Raw genomic sequence first — 26,589 nt, 5'->3', positions numbered from 1 at the left:
TTGGAGTATCTGCTCCCTTCACAAAATAAAACATATTTCAAAATAAAGCAATGTTGAATGACTCATTTGTCATTCAACCACAGGGCAGGTGCACCAGGGTGTCGCGCGTTGTCTCCTGTGTGCCCCCCTCCCCCGCCGGAGGTGGTGGGTTATAATTGGTGCCGAGCGATCTTTCTTTTTCCAAACGATGACATTTATTTCAAACGTTAACTCTGAGATCGTAACGCTCTGTTTTAACAGTCTGTTTATAGCAGTTTACTACTTCAAACTGCTGAACGGACCTCTCCAGATTAAAAAGCTCTCTCCTGTTTGGCAGAATCTCTCTGAACGCAAGCAGAAGAAAATATTTCATTCTTTGCAAAAAAAAAAATTGTCATAATAATCTTAGCAAAATGGAGCTGGGGAGAGGCTCGAATTCTGACGTCAACGTCATTTACAATTCCAACTGGAGTGCAAGGTCAGCGCCGCGTCTCTTCCTGACGTTGCATCGGCGCCATCAGGCATGGTGGAGGTGCTGGGCTGTCAGGGAGTCTCCTGGTTGGGTTTGTCCGGCTGCAGCAGAGGCAGCAGGCGCTCTTTTCTTACTGAAACAGGCTTTTTCATCTTCTTTTGTCCAGAGGTTTTGGTAAAATTTGATTCTCACGTTGGAGTAAAAGCTGACAAGTTCTTCCTGCTGAAGCTGCAGTGTCTCACCGCAACACACGTTCGGTCAGATTCAGGTGTGCGGCCGTTGGGGTGGAGCAGCGCCAGCAGGTCACGGAGCGTCGCAGGTCAGGAGCAGAGGTTGAGCTTGACGCTCTGTGGGGGTTTTTGAGGGGGTTTGCGGTGGTGATGGACGCTTTGATGCAGGAATGTAAAGTCGTTCCCCACCAGAAACGGAAGAAAGGGGGATTCGTTCGGGTGTAATTAGAAAGCTCAGAGGAGCAGGCTCTTCCGCTGCCGTGGGGAATCAATACGGTTTGAGATTACCGAGGATATCACATCTGTTGATGGAAAGATCAGATACGACCGCAGCATGACGAAAGTGAGACGGAGAGCAAGAAACGGCTAAGATGTTGATAAAAGAGGTTAGAAAACATCATTTATGTACACAGAAAAAAGCACAGTATTTTTTCCGTTTCCATAATTAGTTATTAATGTGATGTACAGCCACTCAGAATACAATATATATATATGTATAGATGTATATATATATATATTTCTGCTCCATGAAAATACAGGAAATCATGCAAATATAACACTTTATTTCATTTGTCATCAGGGACATTTTTTCCAATTCTATACTCTGGATTCTCTGAATAATTACAAGTAGTCATTGCACAGTCCCCGACCCTTTACAGAAAAACCTCATCCCCACCCCCCACCCCCACCCCAACACATGGTGTCCCTGCCCCCCCCAAAATAAACATATAGAGATAACAGGCTCAGTAGAAAAACAGTCAGTTGTTCCTACAGTTTGTACAAAATTCACAGGTTTATCTTGTTTGCTTGCCATCTTTGTTACACGTCGCTTCCTGAACAGGCAACCAAACTGCTGTAAAATCACACGGAAACAGACACGCCAAGGAAAGCAAAGGACAGCGAAGGAGACGTACCCGTAGGCAGGAGAGGAGGAGCTACCAGTGCTGACGGAGGGCCGGGGAGGCTGCCCCGGCGCGCTCCACACACAAGACAAACCTCATTCACACTTCAGCGCCAGTCTGAATTCGCTCCACCTCACGCATGTCGCTCTGCGGCGTCACGGTTCCCCTCTGATCTGTCGCTCGGCAAGATGAACCATTAACAAGTGGCGTGCAGATGAAAAGGCTTTATTAGTGTCGACGGGGACACTTGTTAGTGTCAGCATGAATGAGCCAGGAAGTGAAGTGTGAGTTTAAAAGAAGAGTGCATGGACGGAAGCAGGAGAGCAGGGAAAGGCGAAGACCACCGGCCACGTCGATTTGAAGGTGCTCAGGGTGATGGCGGACACGCTGCCCTCCACGTGGTCAACAGGGACCGACAGACAGAACAGGGTTACGAAAATCCAGCGAAGCCCGAAGTGACGCTTCACCCAAACGGGCGTGACTGCTGTCTTCCCCTCGTTCACTCGGACGTGTGATTCTGGGCAGGGACCAGCAAGTGAGAACCAGACTGGCTGGGACAACTGGAAAGTCAGTTATATTTTTTTGGGTGAAGTTACACATTAATACTGACCTCAGTGACTGTTGTGGTGGCCAGTATGTGGCGCTGTGCAGTGCTTGAACGGGGGGGGGGGGGGGGCACACAGTAGTCGGGTCAAGTTTGAGTCCGGCGGAGGGTGGCAGTGATCACCAGTGAGGAGGTGCAGCAGAGGATTACTAACAAATACTAGTAGGTTTGTACTTAACGGTACAGTTATTAAAAACCAACACAGCAGGTTTAAGGGTTCCTTGAACTGGTCAAACAAAGGTCAGTGGACTGGCAGTAGTTTATCTCTTTTTGTAGGGGGCGGGGGGGTCAATATTAAAAAAGTCAGAGGAGGAAACGGAAACATTCACAGTGCACTCACAGTTCCCTGCACGACTGAACAGACTGAGCTGGGAGGGAAAGAAATTGGGTTTCAGTTGAAACAATCTGACGCTGAAATATGAAAATATGAGGGGAGGCGACGGGAAACGCAACCTCTCCTGTTGAGCCGCTAGCAAGAGGAACAACTACACTCAAGTGCTGCGACTCAGTCAGCGGCCCTGAGAATCCGAAGGTCCCTCTGGTGTGGAGGAATGTTGCTCCGTTGTCCGGGTCGATCTTTGAACATTCGCAGCAAATTCAATCAAAAACTCCTCAGTTATCAAAAGGCGGCGTCCAGCCAACGTTTGGGTCGAGTACGGAAGCGCCTCAAAAACCGACTTAAATGCGCGGTAAGAGGAGAGTCGGGAGACGCCGGCGCTCACAGACTCGTGCTGAACGGCTTTCACCCGCCTATGATTATCAGGATGAGAGCAATTAAACCAAACCCACACTGTCGTTAGAGTGATTAGAAGGTTCTCTCCTCCTTCCTGTTGACCCTCCATCACCAACCTCTTCCGTGTTCTGGTTTCTTCACCGGCAGACGCCGTTTTATCAGAACCCGTGAAGGAAGAGTACTGATCACCCAAAGACAGGAAGTGGGGGCTCACTTGAAAGCACATCCAGACGTTAGAGATGAAGTCATTTCTTCCTGATTCCGGTTGCTTAAACTCGCAGTAGGAGAAAGCTCCGCTTCCCTGGAGCATGAAACAAATATCACTGTGAATATCAACACTGGCAAATTTTGTCTATCGGCCAGAACGTGCTGTGAAATATTGGCATTTTGGATATCTGTAAAAAAGAAGACCCCATAATCGCTCATCTGGAATCGAGGCTCCGTTCTGACGTTGTCGAGTTTTCCAGTTTGAACTTCAGAGTTGCCGGAGCAGCACGGAGCGACTCGTCGGGTGTGTTTTTGCGCACGAGAACACGGACGTTCTCGCAAGACAACAAAGCCACCATGTTTGATTCGGCCACTCAGGTTTACATTCATAATGAAGGCATTCTTAAAGGAAAATATCATTATTCATATTTTCTTGAATTCAAATGGCAGTAAGGTACGCCGGCAGTGATTTGCTCTACCGAAGGAGCAGAAATCAAGAGCAAAGCAGAAAAGTACAATCGAGGGAAGAAGAGGGAGGGAAGAGATCGCCTGGAGCGTGACTCTGCCTGAGAACAGCGGGGGAGAACCAGGCTGGAACTCAGTCATTCAAGAGCATAATTAGCTGAGAGTCGCTGGCAGGGAGAGACAATTCTCCTCCAAGACCAAGGCAGGAAAAGCCTTGATTGGTTCATTGGCAAACGATCATTTCAGAGGCTATTGTTGGCCGTTAATTTAGATGGTGTTGATAGCTACAGCGTGAGAAAGTGCGGTGGATTCGGAGTCTAGCAGGGCGCCACCGGGGGCTATTGCCATAGAAACAGCAGGAGACGTGAGCTAAATCCACCGTTTAGCCTCATATGATTAAAGTCATACAACAGCCGCTTGGGTTCTGAGCGGCGCCCGTCGACTGTCCTCCACTGACAGCTGCACCGCAACAGCCAGTCCAGCACAACTGAAGGGAAGCGGAGGGGAGTCTTGTGATGAAGACTGGAAAATACAAGCAGGTTTAGTTTCCTCTCATAAATAAAAGCACGTTTTGATCTCACGAGGTTGTCAGGACTCCAGCGTTCAAGCTCTTTCTGCTGAGGCTGTCAGGACCGACGGACCTCAGACTGTCAATGTACTTTTTAAAATTTCGTGGCGGCAAGCCAGTGTTTACGCGTAGGGTTCAGAGCACGTTTGCAGACCTTTACTGGAGATTTGCAGCTTTGTGTTTTGCTAAAATGTCAGGCTGTCAGGCAGAGGTGACGCGAGACTTCATCACAGCTTCACCTGATGATACAAGCGAGCGAGCAAACAGCAGTTTAAGAACCGCGCAAGGACACGACGCGGATCAGACCATCACACATGGGCGGCGAGAATCCAACTCATAACCTCACTTTAACTTCCACAATGTGTGTGTTTAAGTCGCTACACTATATTTCTGCTGCCCCTTAACAACCTCAGTTGATGAATGAGCCTCACAGCGCTCCATTCAGCCGTCCACTGGCGGTTTCTCTCCATCCCGCCATTCCTCTCTCTGCTGTCTGTGTCTAATCTGGGTAAGTGGCTCTACGATCAGGATGGGGGGGGTTGCATGTACAAATGAGGTGTATGTATACAAACGTGTACCGTATGTACTTGGTGTGCTCAAGCAATAAACTGGTGGGTTGTGTGAAGTGGTACTTCACTCAAAAAGCCTCTCAAGTACTCACGAATGGTACCTTGAGCTTACAAAGATGTTTTTTCCATCCTGTATCGCCTCAGACATATTTAGCGGAAAGCTAACTCAGACTGACCGCTAACAACAAGCACCTGTACGAACTCTCCAGGTCGTCGTCAGGCACGAACGGTGTCCAACATCCAGCCGCAGGACTGATGATCCACAAACACTTTGACCTGAGCTACGAACAAACTAACAACTGGGTCATTCAGTCCAGCTCCGACCAGCGAGAGGAGACAAACCAGCAGCTGGAACTGAAGCCCCCCCCAATGACAGGGCGTGAGGGATGTCTGCTGGACCTCGCCATCCTCATCCGTGCTCAATATGATACAACATAACAGCAACACAGCAGAGAGAGAGGAGATGGAAAAACGCATCAGAAACCAAAGAAGAATAAAGAAGTGTGGGAGGCTGCCGCTCCTCCAGCGCTGCTCTGTATCCCTTCGCTCCTCGCTCCTGTCCTCCGCCATCACCGGCCTCCTCTCCGCATCCTCCGCGCTCTCCTCTGCCCGCGGCACAGAAGGCCTTCTTTCATCATCTTTCATAATAGGCTACATTCTTCCCCACTCGACTTCTTCAACTCGTCCTTCTCTGTCTTTCATCTTCGACACCCTGCTCCGCCTCCCGCTCACTGAACTCATCAGAGGACTTCCTAATATCAGGCGACGCGGCCCTGTGTTAGCTGGCACCTCCGTGTATCACACGCCACTCACAGTCAGGAAAAGATGGCAGTTGCAGTTCAAAGAGGAACTGATTATCAGAGACGGTGCTTGGGAACCATTTAATATACAGTACTTCTGAAGTACACTCCCTGTGCCACATATACTGATCGTATAACTACACGCCTTCATATCGACACTGACGAATATTTGCTATCAGCCAACGATCAGTACTGTGCATCCTGGATGTGCACTTCGAGTCCACTTTTAGTCTGTGAAGGATTTTTTTTGAAGTATACTGAGTAAACACAGATGGCGTACCAGGAATGTAAGAGGATCTTTTCTGAGCGGTCGAATCGCCGTCTGTCCTGCTCGTACGTCACCAGATTCTTGTCGACCAACACCAACTGAGTCCCTTTCCTGCAGCCTTCCAACCTGCGAGGAGTCTTGGTTGTGACGGTTTGAGCGGCGTGGCGTCGACCGACCAGGAGATGAAACTGAGGCCCTGTTTACACGATGCAAAAACGGTGACGTTTCCGTGCTTTTGGTCTTTTGTTTACACAAAAACGAAGCTTCAAGTCACCAAAAACGATCATTTAGGCTTCAGAACGTCACGTGCCATTGCGCAAGTAACGGGAAGTAACTCGTGTCATTAATTGTTGTTGTTTTTTCGAGGATTCTGATTAGCTAGCATGACTTTATGCTTCTTGTTACACTGCCACCTATAGGTTTGGCATGCTCATAGCAGCTCTTAACAGCCTATTTGTGCAGGTTTGTGTAAATGCAGATGTAACAATGTTATTTTTGAAAACGTAGAGGGGGAAAACACGTGTTTTTGTAAATACTCGGCGATGTGTAAACGTGGCCTGAGTGCGGGGCTGTGGTGGGTTGTTGGCCGTGTGCACACAGTCACCTCCTCACTCTTGAACATCGATTTAGTTGCTCTACCTTCAACATGACCCAACTTTTCTCTCTACCCACCTGTAACGTCACGTCCTCCCGTCCTGCAACTCAGCGTCGGCGCTTCTGTGACAGGAGGAGATTCACTACAAACAAGGCGAGAAGATCTAACAGTATTTAACAGCGTCGCTCGGTTGTGTACGGCTGTATAACGGCGCACAATGTACTCAACACAATCCAGGCTTGTTGTGCTCGTCCCCTCGCTAACCTAAGAACACGAGTCGTGGGGGCTTAACCTTCTCCCTGGGAGCTGAAGCTAAAAGGTTTGATGGAGCACTTATCCAGACACAGTGACACGGGGATGTTTCACACGACTGCGTCTTTACTAAGAGACGGAGGAGACGATGCGATTCGCGGTAAATCTGGACTTGGGAGAAGCTTTGGGAGAGGTGGAGGCCGCGGAGAGCCGGGACTGATACCAGTGAGGACTTCTGCATGTTCTACAAGACAAAACATCAGGTGCTCTGCTTTAGACGAGTTAGGCTCAGAAAGAGTTAACAGCTGTGCCTCAGAAAGGTTGGAATCACACTGCATTTTACATAATACGTGTTTCCAGGGCGACAGATGTCTCAGTTGAATCCTGGGGGCACAAAAAGTTGCGACGGGGTGGCGTAATTTTCCCTTTCCAGCTTGGACTGATGTCAAAGTGTGGACTGTCTCATCAGATGAACGAGTTCAAAGTCTTTCAGACGAACGTAGAGATTACGTGTCCTGACGGGGGTGACATCACTGCTCGGGGGCCGGATTTTACAGGAAATGATTCGCCTTCAACTCTTTAAGATTACGGAGCCCTCAGATGAAGTCTTGATCTTCACATTTCTCTGCATGGAAGGAGATTTTGAAGACAGAATTCTCCTGGAGATAAACGTTTGAACAACCTGATCCGACATTTCCACGGCTCGGCTCGCACCGTCTGGACCCCTGGCGATCTACAGCCACCAGGAGGAACGAGAAAGCAAGTGAGCCAATCAGGACGCCGACATAGCGGCTCGACAGTCAAGCTGCTCCCGATTGGTTCTGGTAGTTGATGACGCCACTGGTAAAAACAGAGTAGGAGAAAATGGCGTCTCTCAAATCAACAAGTTAGGAGGAAGAAGCCAACGGTAGGTGCAGTTATTGCAGGAATAAACTCAGTAACAGTAACTGGAGGACGTACAAGCAGACGCTCTCGCCGTCACAGACACCATCACGGTCCTCCGCCACGGTCCTCCGCCTGGATTTGGCGTTGTGATGCCGTTACGTGTTTCGATCCGATCCCCTCTGACTGAAGTGCTCTTGGTCACGTGTGATGAACAGATGTGCAGATGTCTTCCTACATTAACATGCGGCTGAAGTTGGTCCAAGAATTCGAAGGGAATCGATCCCACGATGAGAGTTTTTAATCCGTCAGTTTTGAGCGGAACACGGAAGGACGGTCGAGAAAGAAGTAAGAGTGAATATGCACAGTGATGTCACACCCACGAGAGGTAAATCTGCCATATTTATCTTGATAAAACAATAAGCTTCTCTCTCTAATCCTTCCTCTCATCCTACCGAAAGGATATCAAATTATTCGAGATGTTCTCAGATACCTGTGTGTCCTGATGAGCACAATTCTGTGTGTGTGTGTGTGTGCGCGCGCTTCCATCCCATGGCAACATCCTCCACCCTGCACTTCCACTGCCACAAAGGACAATTAATGAGAGCATGTGTTCTCATCTGCTACCTAGCAACCTTGACTGTTTCCCCCATCGCCCCTGGCAACCACCGCTTCTGCCTGGAAGCGACTGACTGGCAACGAGGGACATCTGAAGTCTCGCTGAACTACTGACCCACAGCCCTGTTAGAGAGTTCTCATGTGATCGACAGGTATGACGTCACGCTGCCCATTCAACACAGGTCCGGATCCGTAATCCATGAGGAGATTTTACCTTCAGAGGACCAACATGTCCTGATTCAGGTCAAAGAAAGTACAACACTTTCATTAAAGGAAGGCTCCATCGAGCAGGAGAAACACTTGTAGCTGCTGCTGCCACCGCTGAGCCGGTGACGCAGAACCTCACGCTCGCGTTTGTCCCCCAAAGAACCACTAAAAATACTTGGTGAAAAGGCGGCACGAGCACAAAATCCAGCAGAAAGCGGGATGACGGCACAGCAGCACTCCTCCAACACACGCCGGCTAGTCCTGGTCAGGTTCTGGACCCAGACTCTCTCCGCTGCTTGGTATTTAATTTGTGGCGTTTGTTCCCTTTGGGGAGCGACCAAAAGCATCCATGCTCTTCCCTCAGATCGCGTACCGCAGTCCTAATTGCTACGCCAATTCTGACTTCAGTGAGGCTCAAGGGACCGGAAGAAGCGGCTGCTTGCCACTACTGTTGGTGTGTAAATGCACTGTGCTTCATTCTGCTGGGACTGATTTACTGTTTGATGGCACTTCAGAACGTCTCTGAGGACGGACACACACACACATACACACACACACACACACACACACACACACACCCCCAGCTGGAGGCAAGTTTAGATAAGAGTTACTTTCATTTTTTACTGAGACAATAAGTGGAGATTACAAAAGACTTGGAGGTTTCATCTACCTTAGACGCACATCACGTAGTTACCGGGTTAACGGTCTGTTGGTGAATACGACCATGAAGCGGCCGGGGAGGATCCTTCCACAGAGGCCCCCGCCTTCTGAAGAATCAAGCAAATAGACCTGAAAACCCGAGAGTCCAGGTTTCCTGTTCTGCATTCAGCTATTAAATTATCACGCTCTTGCTGAAAATTGTAAAATGACAAGAAAATGAACCCATTTTCAACAAGGCTGAATATAAAATCAACGCTGCCACAAGGTCAGTCAGTCGAGTCCCTGGCTGCGTTTCAGCCGTGCTGCGATTTACTCGCCTTAAAATGGACTTAATAAAGACACTACTATTTTTTTTTTCAAATCTCCAATAAAGTCAAAGCTTGAAAAAGCTCACTAGTCCATGCCAGCGAGCTCCAGCGGCTTGTGTCGTCCTGCTGCAGGGCGGGAGTCACACCAGCAGGACCACTGCGCTGTCAGAATGGGCGCTAACCCGTTGTGCTAATGCTAACCTGGGGAAAATGAGCAGGAGAGGGGAAGGGGGGACGTTCAGTCAGCCAGCAGCACATCAGCTGACTGGGATAAAGGGTGCAATATGTTGTGTGTATCGGGTGCAACCAGCATGTGAGCATAGTATAGTGTAGTATAGTATAGTGTAGTATAGTATAGTATAGTATAGTATCGTGTAGTATAGTATAGTATAGTGTAGTGTGTGTGCGTGTGTGTAGGCATTGCTGTGTGTAATTGGAATGACTGTGTGAAAAATCAAATCCAGGTGTTTGTGTTTTTTGTTTGAATAACGTGTGTGTGAATGAGAAAGAAATGTGTGTTTGAAATTGGAAGCATGCAATTACTGTGTGTGTGTGTGTGTGTGTGTGTGTGTGAGACAGTGAGTGAGCGAATGAGCACAGCCTTATTGAAAAGCCCTGCAGACTGAAAGGCAGATTAATTAAAAATGCTTCAGATACCCAGCCTCAGCCATCACTCCCTCGACAGAAAGGACCTTCATGACAACACCCACACACACGCAAACACACGCGCGCGCACACACACACACACACACACACACACACACAAATAATACCAATTCCTTCTGAAGAGCCATTTCAAGCCTATCACACTTTTCTATTTTTATCAAACTCATAACAAACAGGAACTTCGCAAAGGTCACAGCCGCTTCTGTTCGTCAGGCGTAACATCTGCTGCGAGGGCGGGTTTCTGGAGGCCTGGACGCGTCTGTAAAGATGGACAAACAATCTCAAGATGAACGTGCAGCGCGGGAACGTATCGGGTTCAGGCTTGGAGCTCGCTGGTGTGCGTGGATCTTCCAGGTTGAGTTCATCAAGATCATCTTCACTAATGAACCCTCTGATGATGCTGGAAGCCTGAATGCTACATTAGCAGTGCTAAGCTAACGTTAGCCTATGGAGGGGCTACACCAGGGGTCACATGACTTCAAGGTCACCACCACTAAGCTTCAGGAATTGTTCCTTCCAGCTCAAGCAGGGATAAAAACTTGAGGGGAAAAAATATGTACGTCGAAATACATGGATGGTCGTTGGTATCAACCCTGTGGCGCCTGAGCCACAAAAATGGGCTCCGCCTCCTGCATGACTCCGTACAGGATAAGAAGGAAAATAATTGGTGAATGAATGAATGAATGAATGAATAGCCGCCTTCCCCACTGATGGCTCAGGGATGAGCGGCGTTGTTGCCTGACTGTCCAAACACTGAACCAGATGCTACACATTCAAACAGTGCCATGCGGACGGTGCAGCGAGAGGTGGACATGAGGTGGAGGAAGCAATTCAAGGCGTCCCCACTCCTCTGGGTGTTGTTTCAGTCTGACAGATCAGAGGGACCGTGACAACCCACACGCGACGCTCACCAGAGGCAATTTCATTTATCACCGACATACAAAGTGTAACACGTCAGACGGGATAATGAGAAGTATAGCACTGAAAACAGTAGTAGTAGTAGTAGTAGTAGTAGTAGTGGTAGTAGTAGTTAGGAAAGAAATGCAGAAATTACACAAGGAAGAACATACATGACAACAAAAAACAAACGAACAACAGAAAGACACTTGCTGTAAAAGTTCATTTCAACAGATGTTTGGTTCCTCTCCACCTCCACAGAAAACTCGCCGGTTTGGCACTTTTTTTAAGACCATAAGTGTCTGTAAACGTCGCTAGAAATATTCAGTCCATATTTTGTGTAGGCAGGTGTGAATGTGTTGAGTTAGGTGTGTGGGAACGCGCGCGTGTGTGTGTGTGTGTGTGTCAGTGGGAGGTATATGTGGTGTGTTCTTATGTTTCATGTCCATATAACGTAACTCTAATCTATTCAAACACGTACATTATATTCATTGATTCTCTACATTTGTGTGTGTGTGTGTGTGTGTGTGTGTAATTGTGTGTTTGTCACAGTTGGCCACCGGTAGAAACTGCTCCAGTTTCACAAGGGAACTCTCTCGGTCATTCCGAGTCAAGTGATCGACCGATCACGTCAATCTACAAATGAATCAAGAAACGATCAACTCAAGCTCAACAGCAGGGTTTGTCCACAAACCTGCTTCCTCTCCGGCGCCAGCGACACCAGCCAGGCCAGCGACACCCGAGCCGGGCTCAGAACCTGTGCTTGGCTTACAGGTCCGCCCTGTTTCAGTCACGGGAACCTTCCCTCAGGATCCACCTTCATCTTGTCCCAGAACTAAATTTAGATCCTGGTTCCTGTGGTTGTTATTCCCCCCCTCAGGAAGCAATTTGTCACATTCCGGGAACGCTGGGAGTCTGTAAGATTTCTAGTTGGTTCAGTTTTGCCGCGTTTGATCTCAACATCCGTGTTCCTGAACGTCTGCTAGCTGACTGGTTGCAGTTGCTGCTCCACTCACTTCCCAGCAGAAACCAGAGACAGCGACCCGCCACCCCGTTTCAGTACGTCGGCAACTTGCTAAAGGTGAAGGGAAAAGTATTCATGTTGCAAATCAAAATGAGAGTAGAATTAAGGCACGTGACCTCAGCCATGACCCTGCAACACCTCAGGTGTCTGTATGGGGGAAGGGTTTGTGAGCAGATTCTGGGCCCAAATCCAGACTTGAAGTTAAAACTCTCCGTGACTGTTTTTCAAGGACAGCACAGAATGTGTAGCTTCTGGGCTCATGTGCACCTTCCGATTTATGCTGACAGGTGCAGAAGAGGAAATATTAGAAAATAGAAACCCTGCTTGTGTCCTTTCAGTTTAAAACAACTCGCTTTAACAGAACTTCTCATCTCTACTGGGTAGAAATGTTTTGAAATGCTTTACATGTCAATAATGAATCTTTTCAGGTGTTTCTCCTTCACGCTCTGTGAAAGAGCAGGTGAGCTGAAGAGAAACAGGCGCGAATTTTATCTTTGGCTCGGGTAGAAAATAAAAGAAGCGGTGTTCCTTTTATTCTGAAAATTATCAACAGTTTAGTTGAAATGAGAAGATCATTTCTACTGAAAAAGGGCTGCTTTCATTTTTAGCTCATCATTAGGGTGTTAAAGTGCCAGATTTCACAAGAACGAACCAGCATCATTGGTTTTTCGTCCCCGTCTGGAACTCCGCCAGGTGGATTCTGTGCTTCTTGAAATCAGACTTGTGCTCTGAATGGAGCCTTTTATGCAGCATTTCTCCAAATCTGCCTCCAGCAACCTCCGTCAATTGGGGTTATAAGTGATTAGTTATGTTATTAGGAGATGAGTGCGGTTGTGGTGTGTGTGTGTGTGTGTGTGGGGGGGGGGGGGGGGGGGCGTCCCAGACGTCAGCAACTTCTGCGCTGCTAGAGGTGAGTACCTGCCTCTAAGACGGAGATGCAAAGGAGCCTTCGAGGCTTTTGATTCTGCTCGTCAATATTCAGGACAAAGAAGTCGATGCAGCAAATCTGCAAACATGGCAGCTTTCCCTGCTTCAAACTCAACATTACATACAGAGATCTGCATCCATGTGCTGAACAATCTCTCCACTGTTGTGTCAACGTGAACCAAGAACATAGAACACCTGTCCCATGAAACGCAGTGGGACGTGACAGAAGGGCCTGAGGCGGAGGCGAGGTGTCGGAGGCCTGGCTCGTCCTACTGAGCCCAGAGAGCAGGACGTTTCCACCCTGTCACGATAGCACAAAAATACTTGCACCAAACTACGGCCTCTGAAATGTATCTGATGTAAAAAGGTATCATATTTTACATGTTTACAACATAAATATAATATTCTGTGTACCAGAGTGCACAATTTTGTAAGGGGAGGTACAAACACCAGGGCAAAGCTAAAGTCAAGGGATATGATGTTCAGTCCCCTTTATCACATAACTTCTTCCCCGAGTCTCCTATTTTCTCTACTGATATTCAACTCCCAGAGAAGGGACAAAACCTCATATTCACAGCATCGGTTCTTATGGTCCATAACGGGTGAAGGAGGAGGGGGTTTGGAGGATTGCAAGAGGAATGCTTCTGGGTGTAATCTGAGACGTGCGCAGCCAGCCTCTCTGCGTTCGGCATTTTAATTTTTAAAGCATTAAAACAAAGTAACAGCAAACCGCATCATATGGATTCAAAGGTTTAATTAAACAGGCCGTTCGGGGAGCCGTAGCCGGGCTGCTGCTTCTCCGGCAGAGCTTCGCGCCGAGAGCAACGGCAGCTCCAAAGGGAGGAAATCAGGAGGGTTGTTCCGTGGTTTTACGACTATTGATTTGTGTTTTTCAATAAGACCAAAATTCAAAAACCTTAGAATCGATCAACTAAATGTGTGTAAACAGTGCAGCTAGAAATATTGTCTACAACAGTGTAAACTCTCATGAATTAGTTATTAGAGGCACAACAGACATTTCCGTCTAAGTTGTTAGATCAATAAAGAGCAAATTCTCCAGAGCTGTTCTTCCCTGGTACCCAACAGCAAAGATGAAAACTCTGATTTATTGGTGTTTAGACTCCTCGGCCAGGCAAAGCAGCCCGTGAATAATTTGATGATTTCATGATGATTGTAGCGTACCAGGGAGACTCACAGCTCTGGACAGAGAGGGTTTGACTGCGTTCTTCAGGGACCGCCACAAGTTGTTCTGTCTTAATTCTTCTGGAAGTCTGAAACTGTCAGCAGTCCCTTCCCATAGATTTGTCCTCATGGGTAATGGGCCAGACTGGAGAGAAGGCACGCAAGCATTTCCTTATGTATAGTTCATGTCCAGCCGTCAGCCTCCACTGGTGGATCCTGGTCCCTGAGGACTGGAGTCAGACCCCCTCGCCACAAGGGTGGGAAATCAAATCCTGAAAGTAAGTGCTGTCGATGGATACATCGTTAGGACAAGACAGAGGAGAAGCTACCTGGTGAGGAGGGGCAAGGCTTGGATACCACAGCGGCCGTGCGTCACAGCTGGGATGTATTGTGGTAGTAAATTGTCCCTTCTTACAAAGGCGGAGCAGAATTGTGGAGAAAAGTCAATTAAATCCTTAGTGCATTTACAACTGGCCACCCTGTGCGTATGAATACCTGAGTTCCTGTTATTCCTAGCATCTGGAGAAAAGCCTTGAGGCTATACGCAGCTAACCTCAACTCAATTCCTCCCATTCCTCCAAATGAACCCATTATTTTTATAAAGGTTTCCACCTCTACATAGCCCACGGTACTAATCTAAAACAAATTGATCGGTGATAATTGGACTCAAAGTAGAGGGCAGCTAGCTGTGGAACTGGCACAAGAGGCAAAAGGAAGGAAAAAGGAAGACTTGGCCTTTTGTAGCTGTCCATCTCTGTGCTCAAGGGCATTTATTAGGTCTGTATTTGATCCCACTCGTCCAAATTGAACTGTATTGATGTGAAAGCGGATGGGTGAGGTGAAAGGTTAATAAAACACCTTCCACACACCAGTACAGCCGTTGGATTGGCTGCAAACGGTGACATAGAAGGTCAAAGGGAAAACCTGAAACACAATGTAAAATTAAAAACTAGAACAGTGGGAGGAGGACAGCTATTCATGACTGTTGTGGCTCGATGAGGCTCTTTATGTTCCGTCGGTACCAGTGTGTATAGAACCAGGGAACAATGACCGATCTAAGTACTGTATGTGCTGTACTGTGGTTTTCAGTCTGACTTTATTCCGGTTTACCTTGTACGTCGCACGGCAAACAGGTTAGAAAGCAACATGGTCAAATTAAAAAGGTTATTTGAGAAAACGGAGAAGTTTATTCGCTCCCTGAATCGGTGCCGTCCCAATTAAGGGTTGGATACACAGAGCAGCCGACAGAACTTGTGCAGAACACCTGGGATCGTTTGCTGCGAGCTGAGGTGTTAACGCCCTCGCGCCACGTTAGACTGATTTAGCAAAGGTCGACTTTCCCGATGCATGAACATGTTGACATATATTTAAAAATCTCGGGTTTCATCAGTCCAACACAACCAATTAACTTTCTCAAACATGGTGTAATGCAAAGTACTGCACTCACACCTCCCTTTTTAAAGTCCAAGCTTGAACTCAAGTGTCCAAGTGTTGTTACTCTCAGGTCTGAATGACTGGCCCTTCGTTGCCAATCATACTTGCAACAAAATAAATCAAAGCTCAGGAGGTTTGATCTCCTCCTGCTCACAACCTGCATACTTCAGGTTTTCAGAGTATTTGAGGACATTCCTGCCCTCAAGAGTTATGGGCAACATGGAGAGCTAGAACATGGTTAAGCATCTAATGAGGGAGACGGGGACAGAGCGAAAGATGGGCAGACAAAAACATCCGTCATTAATTTCAATCAGGCTCCCAGTCTGGTAGAGTTAATAATATCAGCATGGTCGTCTGACCTCAAGACGATGGTACGACATCGGCCTTGGCAAATTACTCATTAATTTACCCCATTAAACTGGACAGAGGTGGCGGGCGGGAAATTAAAAAAAAACAAAACCTCCAGGGAATTCATTAATTAGGCATTTCAAAACAGAATTTATACGGATTCCGTTGCAATTTATAGCAGCAAAGACAGAGAGGCCCAGATACCAGGGGTGAGAACAAAAGACGAATCAATTCACAAGGAAGAGAAGGAGAGAAGAAGAAAGGTAATTTATATGGATTAAAGAGCGATGCATCCCCGCTTACACCCATCCCAGGTAAGCCTAGTTTTAATAACTTCCCCTAAGGAGGGTTGTTTTCGATGCCTTCTGTTTGTCTTTCTGTCAGTAAACATGGATGTTGCAATGGAACTGAAAAACAAAAGCATGTTAAAGTCTGTTGTTTAGGCCCTACAAGGACCAAGCCTTGCCCCTGGATGTCAAAGCACTGCACTTTAACCTTTACAGACAAATAATAAACAAACAAACAATAACATAACTCCAGTCAAACAGGGCTGCTCCTTCTGCTCGTGGGAAGGGTTGGAATCCCGTAATCACCTTGGAAAAGAAAAAGAAAGTATGGCCAAAACTTAAGAGGGTTCTAACTCCAGAAAGTTGTATGACCAAAAAAAAACAACAACCCAAAACAACAAAACAAAAACAACAAAACAAGAAACATTCCCAAACTGTCGTGTGTGAGGAAATGTGAACTCTGACTGCCGTTAGCATGTGTGGCTAGCGAGGTCCCTCGGTTAGTGGTCAGAGAGAGTCTGTGTGGTGATATACAACCGTGTTGTGTCTTGAGATCGCACTAAACTATATAAGCCTTGAGGTGGTAGTCAGACGAGGTCGTACAGTTGACTTCATGCAAAGTTGGAAAAAACTTTAGTTTAGAATTTCTCAAACACCCAAAGCGTGTCGGCGCAGTGCTTCTCTGATGCACCATCAGATCACCACACATTTGCTCCCTACTGCCCCCAATTCATCCATTGGCTTAGTTTACTGATACAACGGTCAAACTGCCTGTTGTGCTTATACAATATAAATGTTTCCTTTGAATATGTCAGTACAGCTTCGATGCTTCATGTTGTTCTGATGTTTAAATGAAATCACGAATCTCCAATAAAAAGCAACAACCCTAAAAATGAAAGAATACTTGCAAAGGGCACCTTGGTCCGGAGCAAGTTCCCGCTCTGAGCAGAGCAGGGTCACGTCTACTGAGAAGGCTGTGCTGTCCCTCAGCCCTTCACTCTGCTTGCAGCCCACTGTATCTCCCTACGTAGTATGGGGAGTAATTGACAGATTTTAAGTTCCCACAGTGTGCAGCCTCGCCTTGAGCTCGTAAAACTCCTGAAAATGCACGATACTCATTTTCATCTCTGTAACACCGGCACGTTCAAGACGAGATGCAGCTCCAGCAAACCCGTAATCTGCTTTCAATCTGCTTGTGTACCTAAAATGTGATTACCGAGTTCTTTAATATAGGAGCCAACACCTGTCTCGCCAACCTGTATAACCCATCCTAAAGTAATTTGTTCATGGCTCTCACCATTGAAATGTAAATTTCCTACCTCATAGCTTCCCTTTTCAAAAGAAATATGCTACACCCGTAAATAAGAAGTGGTCTAGGAGACAAAACGTCAGCAGGTCTAAAAAGAGTTTGCTTCATGTCATCTGGATGGATAGGCTGGTCTGGCCCAACACAGATATTCATGTGCACGCAGACACACATGCGCACGCACGCACGCACGCACGCACACACGCACACACACACACACACCTGAGCTGTTATCTGTATGCAAAGCTTCTCTATCCACTTTGCTCCCACAGAGGAGGATGAGAATAATGAACGACTCAACCCTTCTCTTCCACCCACACACAATCGCTCACACCACCATGCATGGACCGTATATACATTCCTACACACCGGCGAACATATGTAGCTAGGTGTTTCAAATCGATAAGCATGCTCAACACGAAGCCTCCCCGACCTACTCTTACACTGGCTAATTGCCAGGAAGAACAATTAGCCTGATAAGTATCGCTTAATGTCCTTCCCCAAAGAGGGAGACTCAGGCTATTCTAAAACAAATGCACTTAATTCCTCATCCTGCTCCCTCATTATCTCCCTAAATGATGCTTCTATAGGAAAGCAGGTGCTGGCGGTGCTATGGGATGATTGTTTTGTGAATGGTGGTTTGATGGGATTAGAGAAAAGAGGGACAGGGCTTAGGCAATGAATGGGGCTGTTTGTGGTGAGATAGCTTGGCTGCACTGTGCCAGTAATGAGGTAGAAGACACTCGCTCGTCATCACCTCGCTTTGCTCATCAGTGGTTGATTCAGTCGGTCTTTGGGAACCTGCAAGGACCAAAGTGCCCTGTAGTGTGCGGCAGTCTGCTGAACAGCTTGACTCTTGATTATCGTTTGGTGGTGACGTCACATTTTCAAACAAACTCTTACAATGTCAATTATCACAGAATCAGTTTGAAAGGGTAAACACCCAAAAAGTATACCTCTTAACCTCTTGATCCAGCAGGAGAATGAGCGATGTCACTGGACACTTCAGGTGAAACACATGTTCTGTCTTGCTACATTGATTTTATCCCATTTGTAGTCTGCTGTTGGCATCCAATCTCAGAATCCCCTTTAAATTTTCTGATTCAGCTTCCTCAGCTTAGAGCTTCTGCTGGGCAGAAACCCCCTTCCAGTAGTCCAAAATGTCATGAAGGTCCTCATCCTTGGCGAACTGCACCTTCTTCCGCAGGGCGTGCCCTGCTGCTATATAGGACGCTTCTTCTCGAGGGCTTTTCTTGTAAGGTCGGAATCGCTCCCAGATCCGCAGTGTGCTCTCAGATGAATACTCTGGACTGGAGGAGTAGCCAGAGTTGTAGTTGTGGTGACGAGAGGGTGAGAGTTGGGAATAGGTGACTGTGGCATCCCTCTTGGTGCGCCCCAGTGGCTTGAGGAACGAGGCCTTTTGGGCCGGTGAGGGTGAGTCGCTGCCACCCTCATAGTAGAGAGCAGGAAAGGAATGGCGGTGTTCAGAGCTGTGGTAATCTGGCTGAACCTCCAAGTGATGGTGCTGCTGCTGTTGCTGCTGTTGTTGCTGGTGCTGCTGCTGCTGCTGTCCAGGGCCAGCTACCCCACCTCGACCACCACTTCCGTTATTACACCCAACCCCTCCCCCATTAATGCTCACCCCACCTCCGTTTATGTTTCCTATCCCGTTCCCATTGCAGCCCCCAACTCCGCTACTACCTCCACCTCCACCCCCTCCACCACAGCCCACAGGGCTGCCTTTTTCTTTCGGGTACTTGGGAGGGTCACTGCGCTGCTCAGGTACATCAACACTGAAAACCCTAGTACTCTTGACAGATCCTGCAGCAGTGGCACCACAACGGTTTTTGGCCACAGCGGTGTCGGCACTCAACTGCCTCTGAAGGGGACGCACTGCATTTGCAGGGGGTGGGTCACGATAAGGAGGAGACAGAAACCCCCCACCGCTGATGCCTGGCCGTTCAGACAAGGGCATTACTAGGGGAACTGGAGCCATAGAGGGTGGATGAGGCTGTGGATGTAGCTGAGGATGTGGTTGGGTTTGAAGCTGAGGGTGAGACTTAGGATGCACCTTTGGGGAGGAGGCCATTATCTGATCTCCAGGGAGGCCTGGAGAGAGGGGCAGGAGGTTGCGGGGAAGGGACGCGATACAGGATGGAGGCTGGGATGAGGACACAGAGTTGGCATTTTCAGCTGTGGTCACAACATTAGCAGAGGCATCCAGTTTGAGGGCATCAATGCAGTTGTTGATGATCTGGTTTACCTTGTCCACCTCCTTGGCGATGGTGGAGATCTCTGATGCTGAACCACGGCCGTCATCATCTGAATCCTCCCCAGCCTCGGTCCCATTTTCAGCCCCACCTCGCATATCCACGACTACTTCTCCTCCTACCCCTGCTCCTCCAGCTACCATCCCTCCTTCCCTGCCTTCGCCTGCCACTCCTGCAGTCCTCACATCCATGTAGTTTCCCTTGCCTGCCATTGCCTCGGAGAAGGCAGTGGCCATTTTTTCCACTTGTGGCAAGGTGGAGAGCCGTGAAGAACTGGTGTTGGCCGAGCCATGGAGCATGCCTGTGCTAGAGGAGGCTGATGGAGGCAGCTTTCCTCCTCCACTTCCTGCATGATGGTGCGAGTGGTGTGCCTGCTCCTGGAGGCGCTGCATGGCGCCTGGGTCGTTGGCCACAGCTGCAGCAGCTTCTGGACCATACCTGAGGAATGACGTTGAATTTAGTGGAAACACCTAATAACAAACAATATTTAATTCGATTCTATGTTTAATTTAAAAGTTAATTAGTTTTAATATGTCCCCACAGTCATGCCACATAATGACATTCCTTGCTTTTTAATTAAACCTCAAATAATTATGACAAATAGCATGGCCCAAAGACTCAATGAGGACCATGGTTGGAAAAATGTGTTTGTAGTTAGCTTCTCAGTAATTCAAAGCAATCAAATCAAAGCAATGCACCGTAACATGATAAACTGATGCCACAAGCAGCATTTTTCTAAGTTAGTATTGCCGTGGGTTATAAATAACAGTTCCACCCGGGGTGTATCAGAATTCATAGTCATGTCAAAAGTAGTCATTCCTGGCCCTTCAGATTTTTCTTCAAAAACTTAACGTACCTCATCTCCAGAATAGTTTTCTTCACACTTATAGCTTTTTCCTTCTCTTCCTGGAGGCGCCGCCGCCGGAGGCAATAATAGACGAATCCAAGCACAATAACCATGCCAAACAGACATCCTAGTATGGTCATGATATAGTGAGTCGTTGTGGATGGATTGGTTCGGGGGTCCTCTGGCCCAATAGCTCGTGTGGTAAAAGAAAGACAAGTATGGTTGTAGCGCTGAGATTTGCTTACGGAAGCAACACAGAAAGTGTAGTTGGTGTGTGGCTTCAGTTTATCCAACATGACTATTTCCTTCTTGTTTTTAAGGGGCCTGATATCTGCAACAAAAGTGTGGTTGTACTGCGAGAGAATGTACATCTTACTGTAGGGTCGCGGGATCAGAACCACTACAGAAGCTGTGAAGAGCGAGACCGTTTGAAGTTTCATAGAAATCTGATGGCTGTAGGTGGGATCCGCAGTGGACGACATAGTTGGCTGGTGGTACAGACCCTGGTCTGGGTTGTCCAACCCCATCCCTGATCCATCTGCATCTGGTCCTGTGGAGGACATCACTGGAATGATCACGCCATCTTGACATCTGGTTGAAAGAATGATGCGGGCGTTTCTCCCATGACCAGGTAACGGGCTCAGAAGTGGATAACCAGTCATTTCGCGAGGGGTTTCACACTGTAGGCGGTCGTAGGTATGAGTGACGTTGTTGAACGCCTCCAACCAGGTGAGAAAGCTGTAGAGCTCACAGCCACAGTGAAAAGGGTTTCCTGCTAGTTCACATACCAACAGCCGGTTTAGGACAGTGAAAGTAGAAGGGTCAAGACGAGCTAACTTGTTGGAAGATAAGTCCAGGCTGCTGAGGCTGGGGCACTCCCAGAAGGCATTGGTGGCAATGACCTCTATGAGGTTGTGTTGAAGGAAGAGGCACTGCATTCGACCCAATCCACGCAACATGCCCTCGGTCAGGTTGGTTAGCTTGTTATAGCCCAGCTGGAGAAACTGTGACAGAACCAAAGCAACCTTTTAAATCTTTGGCACATCAGGGACACGACTTGTGGATGTTTTTGCTTGACTGACGATAGGTGTGTAAAACAAAAGGCAGAGGTCACTGAGTGATCAAGTTACACTGTTTGTGTGGCAGCAAGTGTCGGAGGTTCCGATTCCATACTGCTCTTTCAAAAGGAACAGATGGTCTGTTCTATATTAGGTCATCAGGGATGTTTGACATTTGTTTTACGGTTCAAATCGCCACCTTCAGTCAAATAAAACATCACAATTCCTATTTTTCTGGCTTCAGTCTTTTAAAAAACACAACAAAGAAACACATCAGTCATCAAATCTCACATCAGATCAGCACAGTTTTCCTGCAGACTTCTCAAAGACAATTTCAAACATAAATATTCTGTCATTCCGCCAGTCCACACTCCCTTTAGGAAATTATTATGATCCATTTCACTGATTTTACTGCAGCAGTGTCACAGATTCTGCTTGCTCAGATCAGGCTTGCACCAATCAACTCATTAATCCAGTGAATAAAACAAATTTTGGTTAAAAACAAATAGTTCTCAGACAAAAACAGGGAACTGACATCCTGGTAATGCCACGCTCACACTTTGCCCTAAAGGTATATCTTCAGACGGGATTTTAAACATTGTTCAAGGACTTCTCTGAAAACTTGTCAACATTTCGCCAGTGAAAACTTCCAACTTCTGAAATCAGAACTCAGTTTGATTCAGCCGACCTCAATACAATATAATAACGTAGAACAACATGTAGCAAGATACGTTTGGTCAGGTCATCAGCTGAAGGTTTCTTCTGAACCATTTATGGAACTGACGTGAGTCATCTCCACTTTTATCCCTTTCATTTTACTCGTAAGAAATATACATCAGAAAGTAAACATTAAAATAACTGAGAGATAAACAAAGACCAGAGACACGAGGCTGCTAACCTGCAGGTTGGCCTGTCCAGCAAAGGCGCCGTCCTCGATGTAGCTGATCTCGTTCTTGGTTAGATTGAGGTCAGTAAGGTTTGTGAAGCGGTACATGGAGGTTAAGAGCACAGCCTTAATTTTGTTCTCATTCAGCCTCAGGTCATGGACCTAATAGGGACAAGAAAGCAGATTACTTTCAGCTGATGTAATGCACCTCAAGGCAGCCATGGAGCAGAACCAGAGAACAGACCAACAGATGAGCCAATTCATCACTGATGCCGCTGCCTGTTTGGAAGCAATAGAGAACCTCTCCTTCGATCTCCCTACCGGGGACTGCTGGATGTCCTGAATGCTACTACAGTACACAATGAATATTTTTATCAGAAGATGGCAAAATAGAGGAATAAGACGCATACAGATGCATGTAAGAGAGCAGAAGAACAGAGCGTCTTCACCATCGACAGCTACCTGGGTCTTGAGGACTTACTCAGTGGTGCCTGTTGGTTCTTTTGAGCCGGCAAGTTTCTGCCATGATGATGTCAGAAGGAATTTCCTCCTCTCGTTTTGAGGGTTAACTCTTTTCCGAAGGAGGTTAAAAAAAGAACATCTTTACTGGGAGTTAAACCTTTCTTGTGTTGTTGCTACATTCAGTGTTTTTTTGTTGTATTTTGCCGCCTCCATCAATCTTTTCTAACATGACAAGTGTGTATCAGAACACACTGATGAACCGTGGCTGCTTCCTCTGACTGCTTTCAGCATTTATTCAGCAAATTGAAGGAAGACACATTTATTGTATGTTGACTTTTGATGCAAACAGCAAACCACTTTGTAAATCATTTGCAGTCTCAGAAGCCATCGGTCCAGAACTTTAGATCTTCTGGTGCCAGCTTCAGATATCCTGGTCTCCCTCTTCAGTTCGCTGCTCACAGCATGGAGATGTGACATCAGAGCTGGAGGACGCCGTTTACAACCGGATCGCTTCAAACTCCCCAAAACAATGCAGACAAACTAAACTGAATGATTTTTGTATTTTAACCATTAGCCATTATGACTTCTTTGCTCTCCATGTGGAACGTTTACTTGCATGGAGTTAAAGCCCACTCAAAAATGTCCGGTCCCATAATCCAGCCTCCCACCTCTCCAGAGATTAAAGGAGCACAAACCAGTGGCTGAAGCAGCTCGGCTTGTTATGGTTATGTGGGATTGGGATGAAAGATGTAGCATGATTGTCTGAGCGTCTCACCAGGATTGTGGGATTCTTGTTTTCTCGTGTGCTCCAGATGTAGTAAACTTTTTTCGTCAAAGCAATTTTTCTAATACGCAAGTTATCATATTATTGTCGCTCTGTTTCAGGTACCCCTACAATTGCGCAAAACCTAAATATCGCAATAAAAAACTAGTAATGGAAACTTGGAAATTTTGAAAAACCTCTCAAATATCGCCGAAACGTTTCTACGCTCTCATAAGGTGTTTTTTTTCAGACGCGTTGATAAAGAAGAATATCACAAACATACAACGGAAACACGTTCGCATTTACACGTCACCAGACGTGACGTGGGGAGTTGGGTGACCTTTTCACCTGCAGTACAGATGGCACGGTATGTATGGACGGAGGAGGAGACGGAATTGTTTTGCAAGTTGTTGGAGCGAAAATATAACCGCCATTCTTGATAGCAAACAACAGCGAAATGCAGCATTTTACAAGGAATTAGAAAGAGAAATGAGGGAGAGGCAGCTGCTCCAAAATGAAAAAGGTTTTGTACCTCCACCTTCCTCAAAATGGAGTCTGGCAGGATGAGAATTACAGCTCATGTGCTGAACACCAGTCAGTGGAAACACCTGCATATCGCGATGGTGCTTGGTCAAAATTTTTAAAACGTCGCCTTCATTTTGTGAAAAACTGCTATGGAAACGCAGCTACAGTTTTCACAACCAGCCAACGCGTGCACCAGACGCCTCATCCTGAGTGAACCGGCGACCATCGTGTGTTGCAGCTTCGCAGACATCGCTTTCAGGATTAATGATGTGTCTTTTTTAATTTGAACCATTAAAAGGAAGCACCGGCGCAACAGAGGTGGCTGTGGTGGTGTCAAAGCCTCGATTCACACTGACCGTGCTGTTGATGTGCTGAGGGATGGTCTCGTACGGAGGCTGGTTCTGACTGCAGATAGCCAGCCAAACGTAGCCTTTATCCCCCTCTATCAGCCAGCAATCCGCTTTCATACCAGGCAGGTGCAGGAGCAACAGTGCAGGGAGCAGGAGGCAGAGAAACAGGGAGGAGAGGCAGAGTCGGCTGGCCATGATTTGGATTAGAAGTGTTTCAGGTCGCCTCAGTGGAAAAAAAAAAGCAGGGACTTGAAGGGAGGAAGGCAGCGAGCAGCAGTTTTAAATCTGGAAGGGTTGCAGGTCAGGAGCGAGGAGGCCAAATCCAAGTTGAGAGGAGGGTGAAAGGAAGGGCGTCTTCACGGTGATTAGAGCTGAGCTTGCAGCATGGCAGCAAGTCCCGTCCCCATTTCAGGTGTTCCACGTCAAAGGGTTTTGGATCCTGCCACCCCAGCAGCTACTCATGGCCCCCCACAGGTCCACGTGTTGACAGCACAGACGGGGAGCAACTCTCAGTCAGAGGACGACGGAAGGCCTGTGACACAGAGAGGGAGGGGCAGTGGGGGGTGATGGAGGATTCACATTAATATTGAAAATGACAAAATAATTAGGAGAAGAAAATTGTAATACAGTTCACATATCACAAGATGGATGTGAGCTAAGCGAGTTTAGAGCTCATTTCTAAAGGAACTGTGTTTAAAAAGGTGTATGAAACTAATAGCTGTGGCGGCCAATCCCTCCAGGGTACCTCGGCCCCCTAATTAATCCATTAACCGCCCTGATTATTTAATTAAGTCTTCATAAAGCCACCAGAAATATATTTTGGCTTTTTAGATGAAACAAGCGGTTTTTTTTGGGGGGGGGGTACAGCACGTTGAGGCAAATATGAGTGTCGTGTGAGAATCACTGGCAGCTCCTCTGTCTGCACGACACCCATAAAAATGGAAATGTCCAACTTCATGAAAGAAGCGGCACTTTTCTTCTGTCATTTTGCTGCTGTTTACAGGGTCTGCCTGCTCGCAGCTGCAGTTCATTATTATTTCAACTTTGAGGCACATAATGAGACAATGAAAATCTAATAGCTGCAGTTATATAGGGGTGAAAATGGGTGGATGGGCTAAGTGGAAAACAGAGGAGGGCTGTTGTAATTTGCATGTTTTAACAGGATACTAGCTGACATTTAGCTATTTACCTTTCTCAGGGGATTAAGCATGGATTAGACTCTAATCCAGCGTAAAATATTATGTATCTCATCACCACAGTTCAGACTCTTTTAATTTGTTTACGAAGTTTTGATTCCCTTCTAGAGAAAAGTTATCTGGTCTCTACATGAACATCTGAGTTTTATGCTCTCCACTCCAAATGAATTCCCTTCACACGGTGAGACCATCAGATTAAGGGTAAAACCAGCCGGTGCGACCCAACCTACGCGGAGTCATAGAAACCAACGTCGGATGTCTCCATGATACACTGGCCCGCTCTCCTGCTCCGCCTCCCTCTAATCCTCAGCCCTGCCTCGCACCCCAGTTAGCCTCCTGGTCACTTCTCATCTCTGTGGCACTGCAACCCAAGACGCTCTCCTCAAATTGTTCCATGAAATTGATATTGACAATTCAATTTCTCCACCAAAGGCCTTCAATTTGCCTTTGACCCAGCGATGCTGTCATCCACACGTGTGAAATCAAGAAACCCCATCAGAGGCGACGTGCAGATCGGTGGAACAACAAGTCCAGGTTCTGGGAGTCTTCAGCTTTGAGCTGGATGCTTTCCACTGATTTAGCTTCAACCATCGTTCGCCTTTTGACTCGCCAGTACGGTAGAAGTCTTTAGCTCACGGAGATGCTTTTCTTGCAGCATTGAGAATGCAGGAGGAGCCAGCCTCGTAGATGTAGCTTGAAGCTAACAGCAACTGACGGACAAAACAATGAACAACAGCGGGGAAGCGCGAGCGGGATGGTTCCTCTGAGTGCGGCGGCTGGGCGGGCTCAGCGCTCCGTCACAGAGTTTGTGAACAAACATCCTCTGAAAGTTTTGCTGTGTT

At 47.2% G+C, this 26,589-nt stretch overlaps 1 protein-coding gene across 4 annotated transcripts in view; it reads right to left on the bottom strand.

The window, feature by feature from the left end:
* Positions 1–1,399: 1,399 nt before the first annotated feature.
* Positions 1,400–26,589, bottom strand: part of LOC147258012 (protein phosphatase 1 regulatory subunit 29-like) — a 181,061-nt gene continuing 155,871 nt past the window's right edge. For all 4 annotated transcript variants that reach the window (XM_086212317.1, XM_086212319.1, XM_086212320.1 and 1 more), the window contains 4 exons: positions 24,558–25,083; positions 22,464–22,613; positions 20,517–21,511; positions 1,400–20,098 (listed from right to left, as the gene is read on the bottom strand). In XM_086212317.1, the coding sequence (XP_086068443.1) occupies positions 18,508–20,098; positions 20,517–21,511; positions 22,464–22,613; positions 24,558–24,746 (2,925 nt within the window). In that variant the 5' untranslated portion in view covers positions 24,747–25,083 and the 3' untranslated portion in view covers positions 1,400–18,507. The remainder of the gene's footprint in view (positions 20,099–20,516; positions 21,512–22,463; positions 22,614–24,557; positions 25,084–26,589) is intronic.

Source organism: Aulostomus chinensis, chromosome 8 (assembly GCF_037954235.1).
Source record: "Aulostomus chinensis isolate RoL2024-O1b breed Wild chromosome 8, RoL_Achi_v1.0, whole genome shotgun sequence".
Lineage (NCBI taxonomy): Eukaryota > Metazoa > Chordata > Actinopteri > Syngnathiformes > Aulostomidae > Aulostomus > Aulostomus chinensis.
The sequence above is the reverse complement of the archived record's forward strand: the minus strand, read 5'-3'. Positions and strand labels throughout refer to the sequence as shown.